The following is a 25,133-nucleotide window of genomic DNA, read 5'->3' on the forward strand; positions in this document are numbered from 1 at the left end:
TTACTTAATTTTTGAGAGCAGTTGGGTTCAGTATTAGTTTGTGAGAACAGTTGAGTTTATTTCAGATATTCTCATTTTAAAAATCATCTCTAGCTAATCATTGAGAGGACGTTGGTGTTGCCTTGGCAAAGGTTTGCGCTCTCTGAGTGCGCTTGTTGATTCTGTTTTCACAGTTCCTGCTGAAAATAAACTTCCAATTTATAACATATCCTTCACGCTTTTGCTGTTCCTCTCCCTTTCTTGCTATCTCCTACTATTTCTTCCTTTTCTTACTATCTGTCCCCTGTCTCTTGCTATTTCACTTTCTCTATCTTTTCTCATCTGTCTGTCTACCTATCTGTGCCTCTCTCTCTTCTGTTATTTTAGCTCCCTTACCCCATGTACAACATGGACATACATTGCTCATGTCTGATATGTCAAAAAACCAAAAAAACCAAAAAAAAACCCTTACAGTTGTTATTTTTTTAATCTCTGTAACAAGATCTGTGGTTTGTTGCTGTTAACATGTTAACCCGTTCCTGTAATTTTAAACTACACAGTGTTTCCATTTAAGCGGATCTTACAAAGATTAAAGAACATTTTCAGAAGGGGATGGGATAACGCAGGTGTGGAAACCTGTATGAGCTGCTAACTAGGGGGATACTGCCTATCTGTGAGTGCAGATTATTTGATGTGGAATCTTTGAAGCAAGCAGGAATGATAAATAAATAAATGAATGGATAAACCCTGCCTGGAACACTGCTGTGTTGTTGATGGGGGTTGCTGCTGCTGTTGTTGAAGATGATGATGTTGCTGCTGCTGTTGCTGATGATGTTGCTGCTATTGTTATTGCTGTCTTTATTAGTTTGAAATATTATATTTATGGAAAGAACAAAATAAGATAAATTTGCATGTATATGTTTATATAAGCACTTATTAGTAATTCTCTTTATGTTATTTATTTAATGTGGGTGTAGGTAAAGGTGTGGTTGGTTCCATGTGTGAGGGATGGGAAGAGAGAGAGAGAGAGAGAGAGCAGTATAATGGCAGAAAATTCTGGTGATTAGTTAAGAAGTTTAAAAACAAGCAGGGTAATGTTGATTGTTGTTTTAAATTAGAAACAAGATAAGAGATAAGAGGAGGAAAGGAATGGAGAAGTTGTGATGTTTATCTCTTTTTCGAAAACAAAAAAGCATGTAACTGATGTAGTTTAGATACCAAGCAGCAGATATTCACTAAAAATTTACCATTGGCTAAAGTATTTTTCTAACTAAAAGGTATTGATTAAAGATATCATTGACTAAAAGGTATTGACAAAAGATTCCACTCAAACAACATTGGATGACATGAGATTATGGTAGGAAGCCCTTACCTAAGGTGCCACATACTGTGGTATTGAACCTGACACCATACAATTGCAGCAGTAACTTTTTAACTGCACAACCATGCTTACATTAACTGATTTCAATCAGAAACCAAAAACTTATCATTGGCTAAAGATTTACCATTGCCTAAAGTATTACTGACTAAAAGGTATTGACAAAAGATTTACCATTGACTAAAGGTATTTTGACTAAAGAGTCACCATTGCCTAAAGTATTACTGACTAAAAGGTATTGACAAAAGATTTACCATTGACTAAAGGTATTTTGACTAAAGAGTCACCATTGGCTAAAGTACCACTGACTAAAAGTATTGATGAAAGATTTACCATTGACAAAAGATATCCCATTGTTTCAGCTGTCTCCCTAGATGATGATCATGTTCATTGGGAGGTGGGGGAGAACCATATAGGATTTGCTAGCAGGATTAAATTGTGTTGTTTTTATCTAGCTCCAGATCACCCTGATCCAGCAGTTCTAGAATCAATTGTTGTTGTTGTTTAGCCCTAGGTTAACCCTAATCAAATAGATCTATGATCAAAGATGTTTTAACTATAACCATTCTGTTTGTCTTTTCATACATATATCTTTGCACTTCATTATCCACTACATCTGACAATTTTTAATGTGATTTGAGGGTTGATTACCTGCTATTTCTTGACGGTCAAGCTTCTTTATGTTCAAAGTTGTTATACAATTGGATGATATTTCCTCACTTATAAGAATTGCTAGAAGTTATTCCTATGAATTTTTTGGTGTGTGGGAATTGTATAAAAAAATAATTTAAATACTTTTAAATAGTTGAGAGGCCAAGGGATCAAATTACTCAGTGATTGATTCAAAAGGATACGAGTTCAACCTGAGTCTTAGTAAAAGTTTATTATTCTGTTCACTCTTCCCTGAATTGCAACAAACTGAGTTGCCTTGATGATGGACTACAGCCATACTGGGGCACTGCCTTCAAGGATATTTCGTCAATCATATAGACACCAGTACTTATTTATCAATCACTATTGATTCCTAGGTACAATAAGTATACTATATGGTTGTGTGTTGTAAGGAGCAACTAAAAGAGAGCAGTAGTTTGCAATATTACCCAATGAATACTGTAGTTTATACTAAAATCTCTTAAAATATTTTCATTGAATTCCTTCAAACATTACACCTTTTCACATACATACACGCACACAGAGAAGTGCAAACAAAAACGCAGATGCACATATCTATACAAACACTTCACACCTATATGCTGTTTATATAATTATGCACACAGTGAAAACACATGGCTTAGTGGTTAGGGTATTCAGCTCACAGTCACAAGGTTGCAAGTTCAATTCCCGGTGATGCGTTGTGTCCTTGAGCAAGACACTTTATTTCACATCGCTCCATCCACTCAGCTAGCAAAAATGAGTTGTACCTGTATTTCAAAGGGCCAGCCTTGTCACACTCTGTGTCATACAGAATCTCCCTGAGGACTACGTTAAGGGTGCATGTGTCTGTGGAGTACTCAGCCACATGCACGTTAATTGCAGGAGCAGGCTGTTCCATTGATTGGATCAACTGGAACCTTTGTCATCATAACAGGGTGTCAGTTATAATGGGGTGCAAAAGTAGGTATACAGTAAATATCACATCAATGTTATAATACTTCATTCATTAAATTTATTAGCACATTAAATTAGTTAGCATCATTTTTGATATTTTCAGTGTCATTAATCATAATAATACATTTATCATAACTATAATAATACTTTCATTGTAACTTTTAATTTTTTTGATAAAAATAAGTATTATACATGGTTTCTTTTTTCATAACTGTATATCTACTTTTGCACCAACCTGTATATGTATAATTATTCACACACAAACGCACACACACACATGTACATTCTTATATATAATGTGTGGATACATACTCGTGTGTGTGTGTGCATATATGTACATTCTTAGATATAATGTGTGGATACATACACATGTGTGTGTCTGTGTGAATTAGATTAATTTCATCTTGTATTTCTTCCATGTAATTATTCTCATACAACAGTTAAATTGGTTATATTTCTACCACAGGAAATCATCATCACCAGCACTGTCATAACCATCATCATCATAACTATTACCATAACTATAACAATCCCTTTCCCTATAAAGACAACCCCTACAACCCCTATATTTTTGCCATCATCACTATATTCTGCTTTCCTTCTTTCTCAGTAATCTTTATCAATCAAATATGTTATATTTTATCATTTTACAAGATGATTTTAAACATTTAAAATGTAGTATTTTACACAGAAAGAAGACAAAAATAACTTTATTTAAACATTTTACTTGTTAATTCTATTTAATTAATTAATTAGATTTTTCCCCCCTTAATAACTATATTCTTTAGTTGTAAATGGTCCTTGTTTAGTCAGCAATATCTTATTTCAAAATGGAGGAGAGAGTTTATCTATGTTAACATCTTCAATATGGCATGTATTAACTAAACCCACAATTACTTACACTCCAGCTCAGCAAGTCACTTTGTATAAAGCTGAATAGATGAGAAGAAATTATTCTGAAGCCATTAGAGAGACTGCTGAAAGTTCTGGATTAGGTTTCAAAACTAATTCTCTCCACTTGCTGCTTTAACCTCCCTATTGCGAAACATAACCTATCTTCTTGTGTAGACATGAAAATGGTGAAGGGAAACTTGCCTGAAACTTTCCCCTCTAATTATCTTCTGGTATAAGAGAACCTAACAAATAGGACTCCTTTCCTAGAGATGTCAGATGAAATGTCAACTGATTCTACGTAAAACATTTTTATCATCCCTCTCTCTCTTTCTTTTTTTTTATAAGTTCAAGCTCTAATTTGAGAGATATTTAGTCAAATGTAATTGTTTTCTGTATCTAGCAGATATACAAATGAATTCTGAAGATAGAGTTGCTCAATTCAAAATTACAAAAGAAAAAACAGTTAACCACTTGCAGAGCTTGCTTTGAGTTTAGCTTCTACGTCTGATAAATCTTGAAAATACTGTTCTAGGAAATTGATATTAATTGTGCTTGTCTTATAATTATTTAATATGTTTCACAAATAAGTGAGTAGTAATACTTACAAGAGTAATTTTTATTGATTTCATTTTGAATGTGACTGTTACTTTGTCACAAGCTGCTAAATTTATCCATTCCTGTATCTTCCTGACAACATTCTGATTTGTGCCAATGTATTATTAGCTTGTTACAAAGTCAGTTAAATCTCTTTCTCACCCCCACCCCCCAAATTATTATTCTTTCTGCACTGCATTTAGTTTACAACTATTTGAATTGAGGTTCAATCTCACTATGTAATGCATTGAACAAGTGCTTTCGTTTTGTAAATGAAATTCAGTTCATGAAAACTGTTTAAAAACTTGTAGAAGGGATACTTTTTGTGTTGGGGAAGGTAGAGCAGCACCTGGTCATCAAGTGCTATTAGTGGGGTTCACTCAGTTACAAGCATTCAGATCAGGTTTCAAATCTAAGAGAAATTACCTCCCTTGCTCCCATTAATCTTGAAGAACCTAAAAATAGTCATGAACATTGCTTCTCGACCTCTGACTAAACCTACTTCAATACTTTATTATTCTATTGCTACAAAAATTACTCTATATCTCTATTATTAATTATTCATTAATCCATTTTGCATCAGTCTTTTTTTAATCCACTTTATATTGCTATTAATCCACTGATTCATTCATCCACTTTACATCACTGTTAATCTATTGCATCTTTAATCCATTTTATATCACTTTTAATTCACTACTTTAGTAATCCACTTTGCATCACTTTTAATTCACTACTTTAGTAATCCACTTTGCATCACTGTTTTATTAATCTACTTTACATCACAATTCATCTACTGCCACAATAATCCACTTCTTCATTAATCCAATGCTACTTTAATCCATGTTATATTGCTATTAATTCACTGCTTCATTCATACACCTTACATCACTATTAATCTACTACATCATAAATCCAGTTTATATCACTATTAATTCATTGCTTCATTAATCCAATTTGCATCACCGTTTTATTAATCTACTTTACATCACAATTAATCCACTACTGCAACAATCCATTTCTTCATTAATCCACTGCTGCAATAATCCATTTCTTCATTAATCCGCTACTGCAATAATCATCTTTTCATTAACCCAGTACTACTTTAATCCACTTTTGCATCACTGTTCTAGAGTCTGTGACTCACCAGAGGCTTAACAATAATCTAATGGCTGTGAGTTTCAACCCCTGGTCGTTATTCTATACAATCATCATCAGAATCTTAATGTTATACTTGAAATACAGACAGTTCCTATTTACCAAATATGACGCATTTAGTATTCCTCCACACAGGACTTACTTTGGCATTCCTAACTCTCCCATACTCTTTACTCATTGCATATTATATATACGTATGTGTTTTAGTATTTATGCATATTATTTAATTTATTTATTTCTCTGTTCAGATTATGAAAGAAACTAATACAGAAGTTACGTGGCCATCAAAACTGAAGATTGGAGCTAAATCTAAAAAAGGTATTTATCATTATAATGTCTAATATCATTTACGTTCAAATATTAAAAATAGTTAAGGTGATGAGCTGGCAGAATCATTACTGTGCCAGACTAAATGCTTAACATTTCATCTGCCTTTACATTCTGAGTTCAAACTCTGTAAAGTTTGACTTTGCCTTACATCCTTTCATAGTTGATAAAATAAGTATCAGTTAAGCACTGGGATTGATGCAATCGACTTCTCCCTTCTGAAATTGCTGGCCGTATGCCAAAATTTGAAACCAATATTAAAAATAACTGTTGTTGTTTAACCCTAGGTTGGGCCTGATTGAGACTTGATTGTATCGCTAAGATGGGAGGTGCTACATGGTCTGTGGACCTGTTAGAAATCACCTTCAAATCACACCCCAGTAAATTAAATAAAGGAAATTACAATAAATAATTTACAAGGGGGTGCTGAAAAGTTCCTGGCTTTAAGGGTATCGTGAAAGGCCTGGCTGGAGGCCCAACCATCCAAGTTCTTTTACAGGGCGTAGAAAAATTGAAGGACCACTGCAATAAGTGTGTGAATCTGAGAGGGGAATATGGTGAATAAAATCATAATTAACTGATCCTCCTGTATTTTCTTTTTGCCAAAACCAGGAACTTTTCAGCAAATCCTCATATATCCTGATATGCAAAATAAAATGTTGATCACAGGTCTTCTCAATCAGGGATTAAGCAACAACAATCAGATCAAATGTTCTCTTCATATTTTTATATCCTAATTCATTAATTCATCGTAGACTGACAGAAGAGGTTTATATCTTGTAGTGGCCAATATATTTGATATTTAATGTTCAATCACTCTTATGATAAATGCTGTTGTATTTCCTGCCACACAAAGTGAGATAATTACAATTTTATTGCAGTTATTCCTTGGATAATGTTTGTAAACTGTCAAAGTAAATATTGAACTGAAAAAATGTTTTTTTTTCTCTTCACCAAGTTTATGCAGCACAAAATCTATTACAGCTTATAACTATCTATCTTAAGAAGTAAATTTAGTTTTTTTTATGTTGTAGCTTCATTTTCAATACATTTAAATGCAATAAATATATTTGCTTTCATTATTGGCAGCATGGGTATGCTATTGTATTATAGCAGTCCAACAGTCAGTTTGATAAAACAAATTTACATGTTTATAATTATTCTATGATACATTATATGTAATTGCATTGTCTCTTTGTTTGTCTTTCTAGATCCTCACATTAAGGTAATTGGGATGCAAAATGATGTCAAAGTGGCCAAAGATAAAATAATGAGCATCTTAGATACAAAGGTATGTATGTGTTCACATGTATAACAGCTCTTTATTGTTGCTTGTAGTGGTAATTTTGATGGTGACTTTGTAAGAAGAGGAGTGGAGTACAACCATTTCATTTGATATGGAAACAGGAAGATAGAAACTAATTGAAAAATTCTCTCTACTACTACTACTACTAATGATAATTCTATTAATTCTATCTATAAGAAAACAAGGTTTGAAGGAAAATATAAGAATAAAAATCAAATACTTAGGTCTTACAAATAAGTGACCATAAACATGGCAGCAAGAACTAAAGACAATGGTAAATGGAGACATCAGGTGACAATATAAATCATATTGTAATTTATAACCTTTGGAAAATGGACGTTACATGATGATGATATGGGAACATACTCCACAAAGAATAGTTTAACCATTTTGTTACCATATTTTTGTTGAAATACACTGTTTTTGTTTCACTTAATTTTTAATATAATGAAAGAATTTGATTACTGACTTGGTCTTTGGAACATAAATTAACATGGAATTTTGATGGAAAGTTTTTCATTTAGATCACTTTCAAGCTGTAAGTTATACCATAGAACTAGGAGCAGTCTCCAGCAGGTTGATACCAAAAGGGTTAATGTGGCTGTGAGAAACAGAGACACAGGATAAATAAATAATGGCAACAAAACATTAGTGGCTTTTCTTATGTCGGTATCAGATAAATGTTGTAAATAAGGTAACTGAGAAAGCATGTTAAGTATGTGGAGTATTTAAAGAAATACTAGAACAGCTCCTCATTAGATTGTTGGTTTAAGATAGATTATATCTATTGTTGTATCTGACAGTAAAATGTGTTCACTGAAAAGTCCTTTGGTATTTTCAGTTTTAAAAACAACCCTAAAATATATTATACTGTTCGTATTAACCACAATGACCACCAGTAAGGGTCCATAAAATAGATCCAGCAGCAAAACAAAAATACTACTCATGTTATGAAAACATCGTTGTCTGACACCCTCTTAATAAGCAGCACTCAGCTACAGCCCTCAAAATCTATCCAACTTTTGGATTTCACTATCACTGACGGTCTCACCTTGTAAAAGTGCATTCTTAACAAATCTAGGACTACGTCCTAATTACTGGTCCTTCTCTTCAGGACCAGAAGCTACTCTAGCATCCAATAATTAATGAATACTCTACAAAGCTCAGTTGCAGCTTACAATGGAGTATTGCTCTCATGTCTGGGACAATGCTGCTGCTCATAGACATCCTGGGCCAATGTCCACTGATTGATATTAAGTCGTTCACAAACATACTCCAGCTTATGTGCCATAGGCTGTTATATTTCTTCTCTCTGCCTTTTCAACTTCTACTATAATAGCCTAGACTCCTCAGAGTTGACTTAGCCCATGCCACCTCCACTCAGGCATTCTCATCCCACTTGCCTCTCCTCCTCTCATCACCTTTGTGTCCAAATCCTTTCCTAGCCCTGCACACTAATTACTCTGCCTAGTTCTTCCTTTCCACAACATTAGCCCTCTGGAATTTCCTTCTTGCTTATAGCTTTCTTGTAGGTGTTGGTTTACAAAATTCAAGAGAAATATTAATGATACCAATCTCACTAGTCTAGGAAGGCCTTAAAAGACCATACGTACTGTCCCTTCCTTCTGACCCAGCACATAAAAAAAGAAACTTTTTTTCATTTCACATTAGGGTTTAGACCCCCCTTGGTCATGAATGATCATGGGATTGCCCCTAGAAAGTTCCCCTCTGAGGCACAAGTCTGGGGAAGGTTGTCTATGGAAGACCAACAGTCATCCATGCATCCCAGCCTCCTTTCTCAATGCCACCAATGTTATCCAAGGGAAAGGCAAAGGCCAATACAACTTGGCACCAGTGATGTCGCAACTCATTTCTACAGCTGAGTGAACTGGAGCAACATGAAATAAAGTGTCTTGCTCAAGAACACACCACACAGCCCTGTCCAGGAATCGAACTCACTACCTCATGATTGTGAGCCCAAACCATGTGCCTTCACCATTTCACCTTTTGATATCAAATTGTTGAGACAACTTCTGGTTCTATGACACAAACTTCCAATTTTAAATTGATCTAAATTAAAATCTTCCATCAAAATTTCATGTTAATTTGTTTCAAACACCAGCTTAATAATAGTTATTTACTTAAATCCTTCATTATTTTCAAAATTAATGGAAACAAAGGTAGTGTATTTCAACAGAAGGGGTTTAAGGGGTAACTGAATTATATTGTTTATCATTTCACACTCCAGGGTAATCGGGTTACACTGAAAATGGATGTCTCTCACACTGACCACTCTCATGTTATTGGAAAAGGTGGTAACAACATCAAGAAAGTCATGCAAGGAACAGGCTGCCATATTCATTTCCCAGATTCTAATCGTGGCAATAATGTCCAAGAAAAAAGCAACCAGGTGAGTTGTCTTTAATTTTTCACATTCTCTATGATCATACTTGATTATCATTCCAATTGCACTGTTTTATATTAATGTTCCAAAGAGAATCTAACTTAATTTGAAATTTCTTTTTCTGTTTTACTATATTTGCTACAGTTGTAAATATTTATAGCTCTGTTCTGTGTTTGATGATATATTGTATTTTATGTAGTCCACTGATATTATATTTACCCTTTGCTTGTCCTGTGTATCACATGGGATACACAAGGCATATTTCCCTGGTGTCCATACATCATATATGATACACAACCCAATTTTTTCCAACCACAAGAGTAAGTTGGGACTTAGGAAAGGAAAGCTTTTTATTACTCAGAGCATATGAAGCTAGGGCTAATTAAAAGTCTGGAAACAAATATGGATGTTTAGGATAAACTTATGAAAATGCTTTGGACAGGCAAAGGGTTAAAACATGGATGACTTTTATTCACTGTATTGCTAGTAGAATAACTCTTGCCTCTCCATTTTCTGATTATTTATAAGTCATATTTTAGTTCACTAAATTAATCTGGGTGAACTACAAAGTCCAGTGTTTCCAAGTCCTCAACAGGTAGATATGATGTATCTGATAGTGAGCTTCATGGAAGCATCACTTCCATTTGTACTCTCTGACAAACAGTGGCATTATGTAAGGTATGGTACTATAGGAAGCTGTGTTGTATATCAAGCTACTGAGTTTTATTAAAACTAGAGACAGTTTATATGCTTACAACAGAGTGGTCTCCACTACATGTACCCAAACGTTGGGTGAATTAGATTCTCCACTTAAATTGTCATAATTGCAAACTACATTAAAATATGGTGCATCTTCATTAATGGGTCTCTGTGGTTTGCCATTCATTCCAGCATAGTCTGGAACTAAACTGTGAACACAATGTATTCTGTGATAGAATTGTGGATTTCTCCAAATATTTGGTTAAGTAATTCATTGACATATGTCGGTCCAAAGATAACTAACACTACTCTAATAAAATGATAAAATAATTTATTTGGCAAGATTATTCCTCAGCTGTTTCTAACTTGTCTATATTACACAACAATTTCTGTCTACACAACAGGTAAGGTCCTTAATGAATTTCAGATGACTTTGAAAGATCTGCCTTGTAGATTGTATGATTGTGTGTGGTTGTGACTGTGTGTGATGTGTGTGTATGTGTTCATGTACCATCATTTCCCAAATAGCCTTGTATGAAGCTATTAATAATATTTCTAAACTCAACTGTTGACTGAAGTTTACTGTTTCTATGGCAACGAAAATATTTTTTTACCAACCTATGGTGATGTGAAAACTTTCTATTTTTAGCTGTGCTAAGCAAAAATAAACCTCCAGTCATATCTGCTATATTTGATGTTACTCTTAGCATTTATGCACAAACACATACATACACATGCACAATGTGTTTATAAAACAAAAGCATGTAAATTTACATGCATATGTTTAATAAGCACACACACACGCACACACAAACATATATCTATATATGTATGTATATGTATATGTGAATATATATATATATCTATATATGTATATAGACATATATATATATATATATATATATATATATATATGGGAGAATTTACGAAAAAAAACAACAACAGACGAGGACAGGTGGTGTAAACAACAAAAGGATGTATTAGTTTAACGCTCGGGAATAGAGAAAGTCTTTAATGTTTCGAGCTACGCTCTTCAACAGAAATAATAAGGAGAAAAACACGGAGAAAAAATATTTCCAACCACAAGAGTAGGTTAGGACTTATGAAAGGAAAGCTTTTTATTACTCAGAGCATATGAAGCTAGGGCTAATTAAAAGTCTGGAAACAAATATGGATGTTTAGGATAAACTTATGAAAATGCTTTGGACAGGCAAAGGGTTAAAACATGGATGACTTTTATTCAATGTATTGCTAGTAGAATAACTCTTGCCTCTCCATTTTCTGATTATTTATAAGTCATATTTCAGTTCGCTAGATTAATCTGGGTGAACTACAAAGTCCAGTGTTTCCAAGTTCTTGATAGGTAGATATGCTGTATCTGATAGTGAGCCTCATTGAAGCATCACTTCCATCTGTACTCTTTAATCGTAACTCACAAACATGTCTATTTTCATTTTGAAACTTTAAAAGGAATCTTTGTTCTTTGAATTTACATGGCAAATATTACTTCCAATGACAAATAGTTCCAAGGAAATTCCGTACACCCATGCTTACATACACTGACACATGTCTTGTCTCTATTTCTCTCACATCTACTCACATGTTCCCTCTCTCCCTCTCATTCCCTTTCCTTCTCCCTCTATATGTATGTCTGTGTGCGTGTGTGTGAATATATATATATATTTATACGCACACACATATATATCTGTGTGTATGTATCACACATATACACTCACATGCACACATTGCATATACACCTGCCTCAATGCAAACTCATTACAATATATTTAATCCATTAATTACTTTTTAATTATTTATCCTTCAGGTTTCTATTGCTGGCCAACCATCTGGAGTGGAAAGTGCTCGTATCCAAATTCGGGTAATGTTACATGATATTGTCTACTGTAATTAATTTACTCTAATTAATTAACTATAATTAACTTTTTGTCATTCTTCATGAGTTAACTGGTTAATTGATTCAGTCCTTGGCCTCATTTTTTACTGGATAGATGGGTCTCTTTAGCCTATAAATTTATATGGACAATTCCCACCTGTCACTTTTATGTGGCCAGTTGTCACCTGTTACCTTTATGTAGACCCATGTCACCTTTGTATGGACAGATGCCACCTGTCGCCTTTGTATGGACAGATGCCACCTGTCACCTTTGTAGGGACAGATGCCACCTGTCACCTTTGTAGGGACAGATGCCACTTGTCACCTTTGTATGGACAGATGTCACCTGTCACCTCTGTATGGACAGATGCCTTCTGTCACCTTTGTATAGACAGATGCCACCTGTCACCTTTCTATGGACAGATGCCACCTGTCACCTTTGTAGAGATAGATGCCACCTGTCACCTTTGTAGGGACAGATGCCACCTGTCACCTTTGTATAGACAGATACCACCTGTCACCTTTGTATGGACAGATGCCACCTGTCACCTTTGTAGGGACAGATGCCACCTGTCACCTTTGTAGGGATAGATGCCACCTGTCACCTTTGTAGGGACAGATGCCACCTGTCACCTTTGTAGGGACAGATGCCACCTTTGTATGGACAGATGTCACCTTTGTATGGACAAATGTCACCTCTCACTTTTATATGGACAAATGTCACCTGTCACCTTTATATAGATGAATGTCACCTGTTAACTTTTATATAGGTGGATGTCACCTTAATCTTTAAAAGGAATGATGTCATGTATCATTTAAATGAACAGAAATAATCTATCATCTCCATCTTTTAACAGAAATAAAAAAAAATCAAAGGTTTCTGTTTATTGGGTACCATTGTTATGGCTCTTAACTCCCAAACTACTATTGTGTTTTTGGGTAGTGTTATCATTTTACTAAACATATCAATTCACCTAACATTAGAGACTCCAGATTATCCATCTGAGAATGTCACTTGGAATAGAAGACTACCATTGAGAAAGAAATATTTTAATGCTATAAATATGGAAGTAAACTCTGCACTTTAAACCTTCTTTACATTAAAAAAAATTATGTTTTATATGTATTTATCTTTTTAATATTTATTTACGGCTACTTACTATCTTATTTTAAATCCTGCTAAAGTTGATTTTGTTTTTCATCCTACCAGGGACAATAAGATAAAGTACCAGTTGTGTACTGGGGTTTATCTTTCTTCACTTGTTGAAGCCTTGTGCCTTAAATTTACCTTAAATCTCTGTATTTTCCTTTTTTTTTTATTGCAGGACTTGCTCCCTCTGGTATTCATATTTGAAATGTCATTATCACCTTCATTAGCAGACCCAGCCTCCTCTCACCTGGTGCATTTACAGAAGGTTTACAATGTAACGATAAGCTTTAAGCAGAAACCTCGGTCATACATGACCATCATAACAGTGCGAGGTTCTGTCTATAATGCCAAAATGGTGAAAGAAGCAACAGCTCGTCTCATGGAACATTTGTTGAATAATGTTGGAGGTGTGAGTATAATAGCTTTTGTATCATCTTGAAGGTGCAGGTATGATGGTTAATATGTCATGTTGGAGGTCTAACTTTGATGGTTAATGTGTCATGTAGGAGAGCTAAGTATGACAGTTACTATGTCATGTTGTAGGTGTGGCCATGATGGTTAATGCATCATATTGGAGATGTGAGTTTAATGGTTATGTCATTTTTGGTGTATGGCTGTGATGGTTAATAGATCATGTCGGAGGTGTGACCATGATGGTTAATATTTCATTTTGGAGCTGTGGCAACGATGATTAATGTCTTGTTGGAGGCGTGGTTGTAATAATTAATGGTATGTTGGCAGTGTGGCTGTGATGGTTAATGTTATTTTGGATCTATAACCATGATGGTTAATATGTCAGTTTAATAATCACGAATTGTTCAGTGCCTAATCATCTCTAAACAAATCTATATTCTTACATCTACCAATGTACCATCTTAGTGATTCTTCCATCACAGCTTTTTAGCAAGTACAGTGAAATCTGTTTCACTGACGGAATCAGAATAACACTGAAACATGACAATTATTGTCAACTATGGCTGCCAAAATCTTTAAAATGATAGTAATCATTAATTGATATTTTTTTCCTCACTACAGAACTACTACTAATTAACTTATGAATATTTCCTGTACTAAATATATCATTAACATCACTACTGGTATCATGGATTAGTACTATTTATTCCCATGGTGGTAAGGGTAATGATAGTACTGGTGGAGGGGATGATGATGGTGACAGTATTGTGGTGGTGGTGTTGATGGTGATGATAGCAGTGTTGATGATGATAATGATGATTGTTCTATTATGTCTCTATATTTCTCCTTTAGGTAAGTTTAACTGTCAGTATGCAGTTGGAAATTGCTCCTCAGCACCATTTATTCATGATTGGTCGTGGAGATGTGAATATTAAACAGATAATGCAACGGACAGGGGCCAGTGTTTACTTTCCTGATCCCAATAATGTAAGCCCTTTACGGAAGGGGACTGTTTTCATAACTGGACCCATTGAAAGTGTCTATCAAGCCCGACAACAACTAATTGTGAGTTTTGATTTACATACCGTCTCTATTGTTTATTATTTCTTTCTCTGTATTTTCATTATTTCCAAATGAAATAATAAATGGATTTCCATGTGGTTATTTGATTTGCTAGAAATAGTATTTAAATTTCCCTTAAATCACTCTACATCAGCTTTAAAAAAAAATGGTGGGACACATTAGATAATGCAGTCCTATGGTTATGGCAGGGTATCTTTGATCATGGATTTATTTGGTCTGTGTAAATCAAGGACCAAATAACAACTACAACAATGAAGAAAACATTAAATAATGTAGTTTTAGATGCACTATGAATAAAAGATGGGATGGCCATGGCTGGAATGCCCTTGATTAAAATTGAACTAGAGTTAAGCAACAACAACTAGAAGAGCTGTATTTAATTTTTTTTTTTTGTTGTTTTAGAACTTTTCAGTTCTGTAAAGTATTAAGAAAATTTTAATTCCAGACCAGAAAATAATATTCTGAGATAATGATATTAAAAAAAAAGTGAGGTAGGGGGATTAGTTTTCGTTTTTGAAGTCTGAGACAGTGTGACATTTTCTAATAAACCATTTACCATATTTTGTGCCATGATATTCTGTACATCTGATATAATACCAAGGATTAAAGCTAACATGTGAAATAGTGGTGTTGTGACATTTCTTAACAATATCAAGTTATCATGTCTCCGTTGTAGAAAGCATTTTGATCACACACACACACATACTGCCTTATTTATGACAAGGGTTTGTAGGTTTTAAATGTGTTATATAGGGGTAAGGTCTGTATGTAGAAATTAAAGGAGATTTAAACAGTAAGTAGTAATGTCTGTGGTTTGGGTGTTACACTCACAAACATGATATCGTGGGTTCGATTCCCAGACCAGGCAATGTGTTGTGGTTTTGAACAAAACACTTCGTCTTTCATTGCTGTGCAATCATTTCAATATCTGATGTATGGCACACCATGCTCCTATTCATACAATGTCAATTTGATGGAGGGAGTGAGCTAATGTACAGCACATTGTTTATAGTGATCACTTCATCACTATAAACAAATTATCGATGCAGGTTGTTCAGTAAGACATTGCAGAACCATTTTACTCAAACTTAGGAGGCTACCATGATGATAAAAGTTATGTCTGTGATATAGAATGAATGTGATTATTTAATCCTGGGCCAGCTGGGATCAAACAAATCTATGTAAAAGCATTCCAACCATAACCATCTCGCTTATTTCTTTTAGCATATTCGTGTTGTTTTTCTATGATAGGAAGTGTATGATGGGATTTTTGAAGGAGATTTTGCTGCCATTTCTAGCAGATTATACTAAGGAGTGTGTAAATAAATTAAGATAGACTGAATATTGAGAATCTCCTAATTAATAGGGTTGTTGTGAGAAGGCAGTTGAGGAATACATGTTGGACAGTTTATAATCTCTATTAGTGAAGTGGGCTGATAATATACTTAATACAGGCAAAGACATGGCTGTGTGGTTAAGAGGATATTTTCTCAACCACATGGTTTCAGTTTCAGTCCCACTGCATGCTCACCTTGGGCAAGTGTCTTCTGTTATAGCCCTGGGCTGACCAATGCCTTGTGAGTGAATTTGATAGATGAAAACTGTGGAAATCTATTGTGTGTGTGTGTGTGTGTGTGTGTGTGTCACCCCTGTACACACACACCATTTGACAACCAATGCTGGTTTGTTTACATCTCCTAACTCTTAGCAGTTTGCCAAAAGAAACTGTTAAATATCAGATTTTGAGGGAAGGGGATATTACAACCCCAGTACTCAACTGGTACTTATTTCATCACCATCCCAAAAGGATGAAAGGCAAAGCAGACCTCAGTAGAAATTGAATAATAATAATTCCTTTTATTATTGACACAAGGCCAGCAATTTTGGAGGAGGGAATCAACTACGTTGACTCCAGTACTTGACTGGTACTTATTTTATCAACCCAAAAGGATGAAAGGCAAAGTCAGCCTCAGCAGAATTTGAACTCAGAATGTAAAGTGCCAGAAGAAATGCCATTAAGTATTTTGTCTGGTGTATTAACAATTCTGCCAGCTTGCTGCCTGGATAATAAGGATAATAATCTCACTTTTACAACTAAAAATATAATTATAGTTTCCAGAACTTTCTTATGTAAACATTTGACACCTCATATTGTTAAAATAGTGTGTAATATTAGTCAGAAATTTGCAAAGTTATTCATTACATATGTTAAAAAACATAGACTAACCCTTCCAAATTCACTAAATTTTGTCCATTATTGTCACCCAGGAGATGTTCTTTGATTTGAGACCTATCTGGTATTACTTGAATAAAAAATTAAAGACTTCTTTCTGTATGGAAAAAATTGCCATACTAAAAAATATAGGAACAAGAAATTTAAGACACTCAATTAAATTTGATACTATCTTAATTCCGAAACAAAAAATTAATTATTTCGTTTTCTTTACAAAGTAAATATGTATAAAACTGTGCATATCTATTGCACGTTGAGAATACTAAAACCTTGCTACCATGTAAGAATCCATGCTGAGTTCCTAAATATAGGGTGTGTTAGAAATAATAAATGTAATTCCTGAAAGTAGCTGTTGCAGATATTGGTTGAAGAAGTATTTTGGTGAAAGTACTTTTATTAAAAATAATATATTTATGCAAGTCTTAGAGCATTGCATAAAAGATTAGCCCTAAAGTTTCTTGTGAAATGGTTACTATGACACAACAACCCTGATTGCTATTTATAGTGTTCTATGAACACATGTAAAATATTTCCAAGTGTAGGAAATGCTATGTTACTTCAGTATTTTCTATGAATGCCTACTCTTCCTTTACCATCTTTTTGAATTATTTGTTTACTTTTCTTTTTTGTGGACGATTTTTCTCTGAACTTTGCACACAAACTCAAAACAGATCTTAATAGTTAACCATTTTCCAAACAGTTAATAACCAGGTGTCTGTAATTGGTTTTTGTAAATAATCTTAGACAATATGGAAGGCAGCAAGCTGGCAGAATCGTTACTGTGCCAGACAAAATGCTTAGCAGAATTTTGTCCATCTTTATGTTCTAAGTTCAACTTCTGCCAGGATCAACTTTGCCTTTCATTCTTTCAGGGTCAATAAATTAAGTATCAGTTCAGCACTGGGGTCAATGTAATCAACTACCCACCTCCCTCAAAATTGCTGGCCTTGTGCCAAAATTCGAAACGAATAATCTTAGAGATTTGGTAACTCATTTGCTAAATTACTGGACATTGAAAGTATATACATGAAGAATAGATTTCCTCAAAGTAAAAATTAATATTTTTGTTAATTTGTATATAGAATATTTTTTTCTAATTAAATATCTAAAAGTCAATGAAACAAGCAATATCTAAATGCTGAATGACTCTGGCCTTCCTCTTTAAGTCTTTCATTTAACCTTTTTGTTTCCACACATCTGTTGAAATACATTGCTTTTGTTTCAGATAATTTTGAAAATAATGACAAATTTAGTAAAATAATTTTGTCATTATTAAGCTGCTGTTTGGAACAAAAATTATTATGAAATTTTGATGGCCAGTTTTATTATATATCATTTTAAAACAAGAAGGTTTTATTATAGAGCCAGGGATAGTCTAAGGCAGTTTGGTATCAAAAGTCAAGTCATATTGTTTCTTAATTAACATACTTAAGAATACCTAAGTACCAAATGCCACAAGTGATTTCAAGGTACCACTCAAGCTTTTCATGTGTAAAATAATTATGAATACAGATGGCCATCAAATTCTTTAGACCAATGTGATACATACCAACTTGGAAACAGAATAAAAAGAATATTTTGAAATTAATATTCTTTTCTACTCTAGGCATAAGGCTCTCGAAATTTTGTGGGAGGGGCCAGTTGATAAGATCACCCACCCACCCTCCCCCCAGTACGCAACTGGTGCTTAATTTATCGATCCAAAAGGATGAAAGGCAGAGTTGACCTTGGCAGAATTTGAACTCAGAATATAAAGACAGACGATTTTTGAAATTAATATTGACAGTTGCTTTTAGTTTTCTTTTTCTTTCTAGTAATGGAATTATCCTTTACCTTTTACTTGTTTCAGTCATTGGACAGTGGTCATACTGGGGTACCTCTTTGAAGGGTTTTAGTTGAACAAATCAACCCCAATACTCTGCTATTGTTGTATTGGTTTCTTTTGCTGAACTGCTAGCTTATGGAAATCTAAGTCAAGTAGTGGAGGAGAGGGCAAACACAGACACACACACACATACATACATGCATTTACACACACACACGCGCGCGCGCACATGCATTTATAATAGGCTTCCCCATATCTACCAAATTCACTTATGAGGTAGTGATCAGCCAAGAGTAGAAGACACTTGCCTAGGGTCCCACAGAGTGAAACTGAACCCAGAACCATTTGATTACAAAGCAATCTTCTTAACTCCACGACCATGCCTGAATCTATGTTGATAATAACAATTTACTTCCTTTGTCTTCAGCTGCTATAGGACAGCCATATTGTTTTTTATGTACTAGTATAGTTTCCTCACTCCATTGTTTCTGTCTGAGCCAGTCTTTATAACATTTAGGTATTGAAATCTTTATGAAAATTGGTATGTAGATAAAGGTACCTTTGTGCTATTTTGTGTGTGTGTGTGTTGTGTGATGATATTCAACAGTCAAGCATGCTGTTGCTAATTCACTCCTGTTGGAATACAATATCACAAGTTCAAGTTGAATGCCACAATGTAGAAATTATAGTAAAACTTTATATGTCTTTACAGAACATGTCTAATTGTATTTGTGTAACAATATGATTGGTTGACATAATCATTAGCCACAGTGTAATCTGTGCTTCTAAGTGTCTTCCATGGTAAAGTCAAGTCTATAAAGACCCAGAAAATATTTTATTTCCATTGAACAACAATGGCAATAAACTTATTTTCCAAGTACAATGGCTTGAGTGAGACAAAAAGAATTTGTGATACAAACTGAGTGCAACATTGGAGGCAAATGTGTGTGTTTTAATAAGCTCTTGTAGAACATTGGTAACAAATGCATATAGTTATATATATATTTTATTTACCTCTTGTGTGTGTATATATATATATTAATATATATATATATATATATATATATATATATATATATATATATATATATATATATATATATATATATATATATATATGTCTATGATTATATTTTATTAAGTTCTAATATATATATTTATATATATATGTGTGTGTATGTGTATTTTATTAGTGTGTGTATGTTAAACTCTTATATATAGTTATTAATTCTACCTGCTTCAACCTGCTATAGTTAGGTCCCCCACAATAAACTAGCTGGTTGCAGGTGTGTTTAATATCTGTAATCACTATGGAAACTGGAGGCCAATCAACTGTTTGCATCAACTGACATAATATCTGAACATGGAGGACACTCACGTGGGCAAAAGTAGGGGATGTTAATGTTTAGTTTGAATATTAAATAGGCATTAACAAGATATTTGAGGGTAGTTAGGGAGTTGCAGGGAGAGCAGTCCTAGTCAAGATCTTTGTGATGTTGTGTGTGTGTGTGTGTGTGTGTGTGCACACTCATCTGATTTGATGATACCATGTCTGACAAACCCACCCCCATCTCTTCTATCGTCTCCCACCTCTCCCTCCCATGTTTTCCTGCAGATGTTCAGAATGAACATCAACCACATTCATTTGATCAGGTTGGGACAAAAGTCAAAGGTTATAAACACTGACCTTTTCCTTTATCTTCCTTCCTTATAAAATAAATTACCTTCACATATCTACTCGTGATGTAAGCTATTAGGATTTTAGTCAGTCTCAAATATGTTGTGTTGTCATCCTGTATTTTGTATTGTGACTGCCATCTAATATATGATGCTGTGACTGTCATCCATTATGTTGTGCTGTGACTGTTGTCCTGAGTGCTCTGTGGAGACCGTCATCCAGTATGTTGTATGGTGATTGTTATCTTGTAGGCTGTATTGCAACTACCACCCTGTATGTTGTGTTATGACTGTCATCCTGTATGTTGTATTCTAACTGCCACCCTGAATTCTCTCCTGAAATTGTAACATGTTTCTAGAATATATTTGACTGCTAAATTATTAATAATTTCTTAATAAGCTTCATTACTTTCTTTTTAGGGATGTTTGCCCCTTGTATTGATGTTTGATATCAAAGAAGACATTGAGATTGAACCTGGTAAGTTAACAGATATTTCTGTAAAAAACTTTCTCTTCTGAGTGCATGAGATTATTCCTTACCTGCCCTTTTAGGATCCACAGACAAATTATTGGCACCAGCCTGGCTACTGGAGGTTTTTAATGAAGGATCTCAAATAGACAGTTGACACCAGTCTGGCTACTACTAGAGATGTTGCAGGGGGAATTCAGATAAATGGTTGGCACCTGCCTAACTTCTAGGAATGTTAATCTCTACAGCAGTGGTTCTCAACCATTTTCTACCTATGGACCCTCTTTGATTCTTATTTCACTCAACTGGACCCCTGTAGTAATTTGATGTTTAAAATATCCTATTATAGTTTTATAATTAAATATCATTAGGAATTGTATAAAGAAAATTATTAAGATATTTTGTGCATTTTAGAAGTGTAACCAATTTACTGCGCTGATAAATTTTAACAACAAAATCTTATATGGACCTATAAGGGCCATATGAACCCTGGTTGAGAATCACTACAGTCATCATCTACTCTTCCATACAACATATAATTATCATCCCTCAAAACTTGTTCCACTCATTATATTCATCCCCTCACCCATTCCCCATACCTAACAATTTCTCACTCTCCCCATATATTCTTTCAATCTCTACTCACTCACACTCCTTGTTCTTTGATCCCCACTTCTACTCACCTTATATCTTGAGCCCCCCCCCCCCCTGACTCATCATCACCACCGTTTTATCTCTTTCCAGCTCCACCTTGGCCACTTCCTCCTCTCTTCTAAATTGTTATTAGCCATGTAGCTCCTCTGCAGCAAAAATCCCCATTTTCTTTTGGTCCGTTCTCTCATTGCCTAGCATAAAGGTGCCTCCCTCTTTACTCAATTAAAAGGAATCTTAGTCTTGCAAGCTGCATGGTGACCTCACAAGAGCCAGTACCTTGAAAAAACTCCCAGTGCACTCTGTAAAGCTTGACTCATTCCTCCAGGTTATTGGATTCTGTTGAACTGTCCAACCCATGCCAGCATAGAAGATGGATGCTAAATGATGATGATAATCATAAAGCATATTTTGTCAAATAGGTCTGAATTTCTAACCTCTTACAGTGATGTATTGACGTATTGACGTCTTAATTTTAAGTTATTAGACTAAAATAATTATCTCTATATATATTTATGTTTGGTAAACATCAATAATTATCAATATCTTTTTATGAGGTGAGTGTAAGGTGATGTATGTGTTTCTGGCCAATCTTCATCTTTGACACATTTTAATTGTCATGCCCTCCAGTATTCATTGTTTTATCTGGTTTAATGGGAGATATTCATTAAATAACAATAAATTTTGTGTATTACAGCTAGAATTAGCATGTTGATGGAGCAACTGGATGTATTTATCAGTATCAAGTCAAAACCAAAACAACCCAGCAAGGTAAATCCTTCCTTTTGTTTTATATATCTTAGCAAGGGGTTGGAGACGTCTTCAAATCCTGATTTTGTCTAATTTAAAACATGTTGAAGTTTTGTTCCAGCACAGCAGTCCTGTGACAAAAAAAAAAAAGGCATACCAGCTATGATCACACTCATCTTTTGTTCAGGCATTGTTTACCTAGAACTACAATATTTAATGTGCTTTGGTATTTAATTTGATTTGAAAATTTGGCTGTTATTTCTATCAGGGGAGCGATAGCACAGAGGCTGCTTCGATGGCTCAACGAAAGCAAATTTTTTTGCATAGTGTAAGGGTGAGGTACTTGTTAGTGGGGGTCTGTCTCAATTTGTCAGCCTGTTAGAACATACTCAAAGATACTCTCCATGCCTGTTAGAACATATTCTTCTCAAAGATACTCCCATTGAAAACTAACAAAGCACTCCTAATTCACATAGTACTCCCACTGCTTACTGCTGTGAGCTATTCTTCCTATTGTGCTAGAGAGGTATCAGCATCTACAATATGCTACAGTATGCTTGGATGTGTGTTATTAGAAAGTAAATTCGATAAAAAGAGTGAACTTGCTATGGGGAGTGAGGAATCCAACATTTTGGACAGAGTCCTTCTTTGGGTAAAAGTTGACAAGAGAGAAGTTAATGAAAGACAGCAAAATTGGTTGCAAAACTCTGCTGTCTCTCCATAATTTCTCTCCTATCAGCCTGTCCTTGAAGAAGGCTTCTGTCCAAAACATTTGGTTTTCCACTCCTCACAGCAAGTTAACTGTACACTTTTTATCAATTTTACTAAATGGTTCAAGTCTTACTAATGCAGACCAACACCGATTACCATGGTGTCTGTTTAATCATGTCATTTTCATCATGTTTGAGTACAGAAAATATATCCCTGCATTAGTCAAGTAAACTCTCTAAGTCTAGCTTCAAGGAAAGTGGTATTTCAAGGAAGTTGTTGGTTGTGATGAAGCGTCTATTAAAAATGAAACCAAACGAGAATAACTGTCCTGTAATTCCATCTTTTTATACATTTCTTTACATGAGCAGTCTGTCATTGTGAAAAGTGTTGAGAGGAATGCTGCTAACATGTATGATGCTCGAATTCAGTTGTTGGGTTTGGATAAAGAAACCAATAACAACAGTCTACCACCACCTTGCAGTGCTAGCACTAATGGTACCATTAACAATCCAAATACTAATATGCTTGGATTGTCTTCTCTAGGTAAGTACAACTTTGGATTTTTCTCTTCTAAATATTAAATGCTGATTGTTTAAAAATAAGGATTTTGTTTAGATTAATCTGTAAAATGTAATTCTTATTTGTTTAGATAACTCTGTAAAATGTAATTCTTATTTAAGTCATATTGTTTTGAATTCAGCATGCATTATCTCATAGCTTGGAGATTCTGATGTTGTGATTGTCATTTTGAGAATGACATTGTAGAGCAGGTGTGAAAGGCCAGATCTAATCTTATAAGCTTTGAAATTTTGATGATGTGATTGTTCTTTTTAGAATTACATTGTAGGGTAGGTGTGAAAGGCCAGATCTGATCTCATAAGGTTGGAGATTTTGATGTTGTGATTGTCATTTTTAGAATGACATTGTAGGGTACGTTGAAGGCTGGATCTGGCTAATTTGAACATTAAACAAGTGAAATATTTTGGGAAGATATGGTCAGTTCAAATGCTAAAGAGTTAAAATAATGAATTTTAATTTAGGAAGGGTCATTTTCATGAACAACATAATGCAAAGATTTAATGAAATTAGGCTTACACCTGTCATATACTGATCGACAATATTTGAAAGTATCACTGTAATTATATTAATATGATGTTTGATATATTCTACTTTTCGTTAGATTTAATCAGTTTTGAATTATTTCTCTGAAGGTTATGTGATGAATGGCCACAGTAATTTATCAACTATGCTCAGTCCAGCCAACAGCCCAAGTTCAAACTGTCAGTTAAACCAATGGGTTGCACCTCCACCAAGTGAGTTCTTTAGTCCTCTGTATTCTCACAGACTATATTTTTTATATAGATTTTTTTTTTTGTCTCCTCCATGTTCTGTATTATTCTACTTACAACATCTTTATGCTTAGAACCACACTTTGTTTTTGTTATTCTTTCTTACACACACACACATTCTAAGGCTTAGAAATAGGATCAAGCCTATTGTGGATTCCAGCAGCTTGGTATGAGAACATGTTGGAATGCAAGGTACTTAGTAATACTATATTACTCCTGAAAATTCTTCATGAAATACAGAGATGACATTTTACTGTTCACAGCTTTTATGAAGTCACATGCAATATCTTTCACACTTTTCTTCATACAATGCTATTATTAACATTTTTGTTATTAACATATTTCTGTTGAAATACGTTACTTTCAGATAATTTTGAAAATAATGAAGTTTGTACAATACCTTTGCCATTATTAAAATGGTGCTTGGAATGTAAATTAGCAAGCAATTTTGATGAAAGATTTTAATTTAGATCACTTTTAAACAAGAAATTTGTATCATAGAACCAGAGCAGTCTCAGGCAAGTTGATATCAAAAGGATTAAATATGACAGACAGCTACTTCCTTTAGAATACTGTCTTTAAC

The 25,133-nt window shown here is 34.3% G+C and overlaps 1 protein-coding gene across 7 annotated transcripts in view; it reads left to right on the forward strand.

The window, feature by feature from the left end:
• Positions 1 to 25,133, forward strand: part of LOC106878747 (protein bicaudal C homolog 1-B) — a 252,304-nt gene that overhangs the window by 208,955 nt on the left and 18,216 nt on the right. For all 7 annotated transcript variants that reach the window (XM_052968360.2, XM_052968361.2, XM_052968362.2 and 4 more), the window contains exons 4-13: positions 5,857 to 5,926; positions 7,147 to 7,226; positions 9,490 to 9,651; positions 12,170 to 12,223; positions 13,564 to 13,797; positions 14,655 to 14,867; positions 21,041 to 21,098; positions 22,438 to 22,511; positions 23,570 to 23,744; positions 24,413 to 24,514. In XM_052968360.2, coding sequence (XP_052824320.1) covers positions 5,857 to 5,926; positions 7,147 to 7,226; positions 9,490 to 9,651; positions 12,170 to 12,223; positions 13,564 to 13,797; positions 14,655 to 14,867; positions 21,041 to 21,098; positions 22,438 to 22,511; positions 23,570 to 23,744; positions 24,413 to 24,514 — 1,222 coding nt within the window. The remainder of the gene's footprint in view (positions 1 to 5,856; positions 5,927 to 7,146; positions 7,227 to 9,489; positions 9,652 to 12,169; positions 12,224 to 13,563; positions 13,798 to 14,654; positions 14,868 to 21,040; positions 21,099 to 22,437; positions 22,512 to 23,569; positions 23,745 to 24,412; positions 24,515 to 25,133) is intronic.

Source organism: Octopus bimaculoides, chromosome 5, assembly GCF_046866305.1.
Source record: "Octopus bimaculoides isolate indiv1 chromosome 5, ASM4686630v1, whole genome shotgun sequence".
Taxonomy (NCBI): domain Eukaryota; kingdom Metazoa; phylum Mollusca; class Cephalopoda; order Octopoda; family Octopodidae; genus Octopus; species Octopus bimaculoides.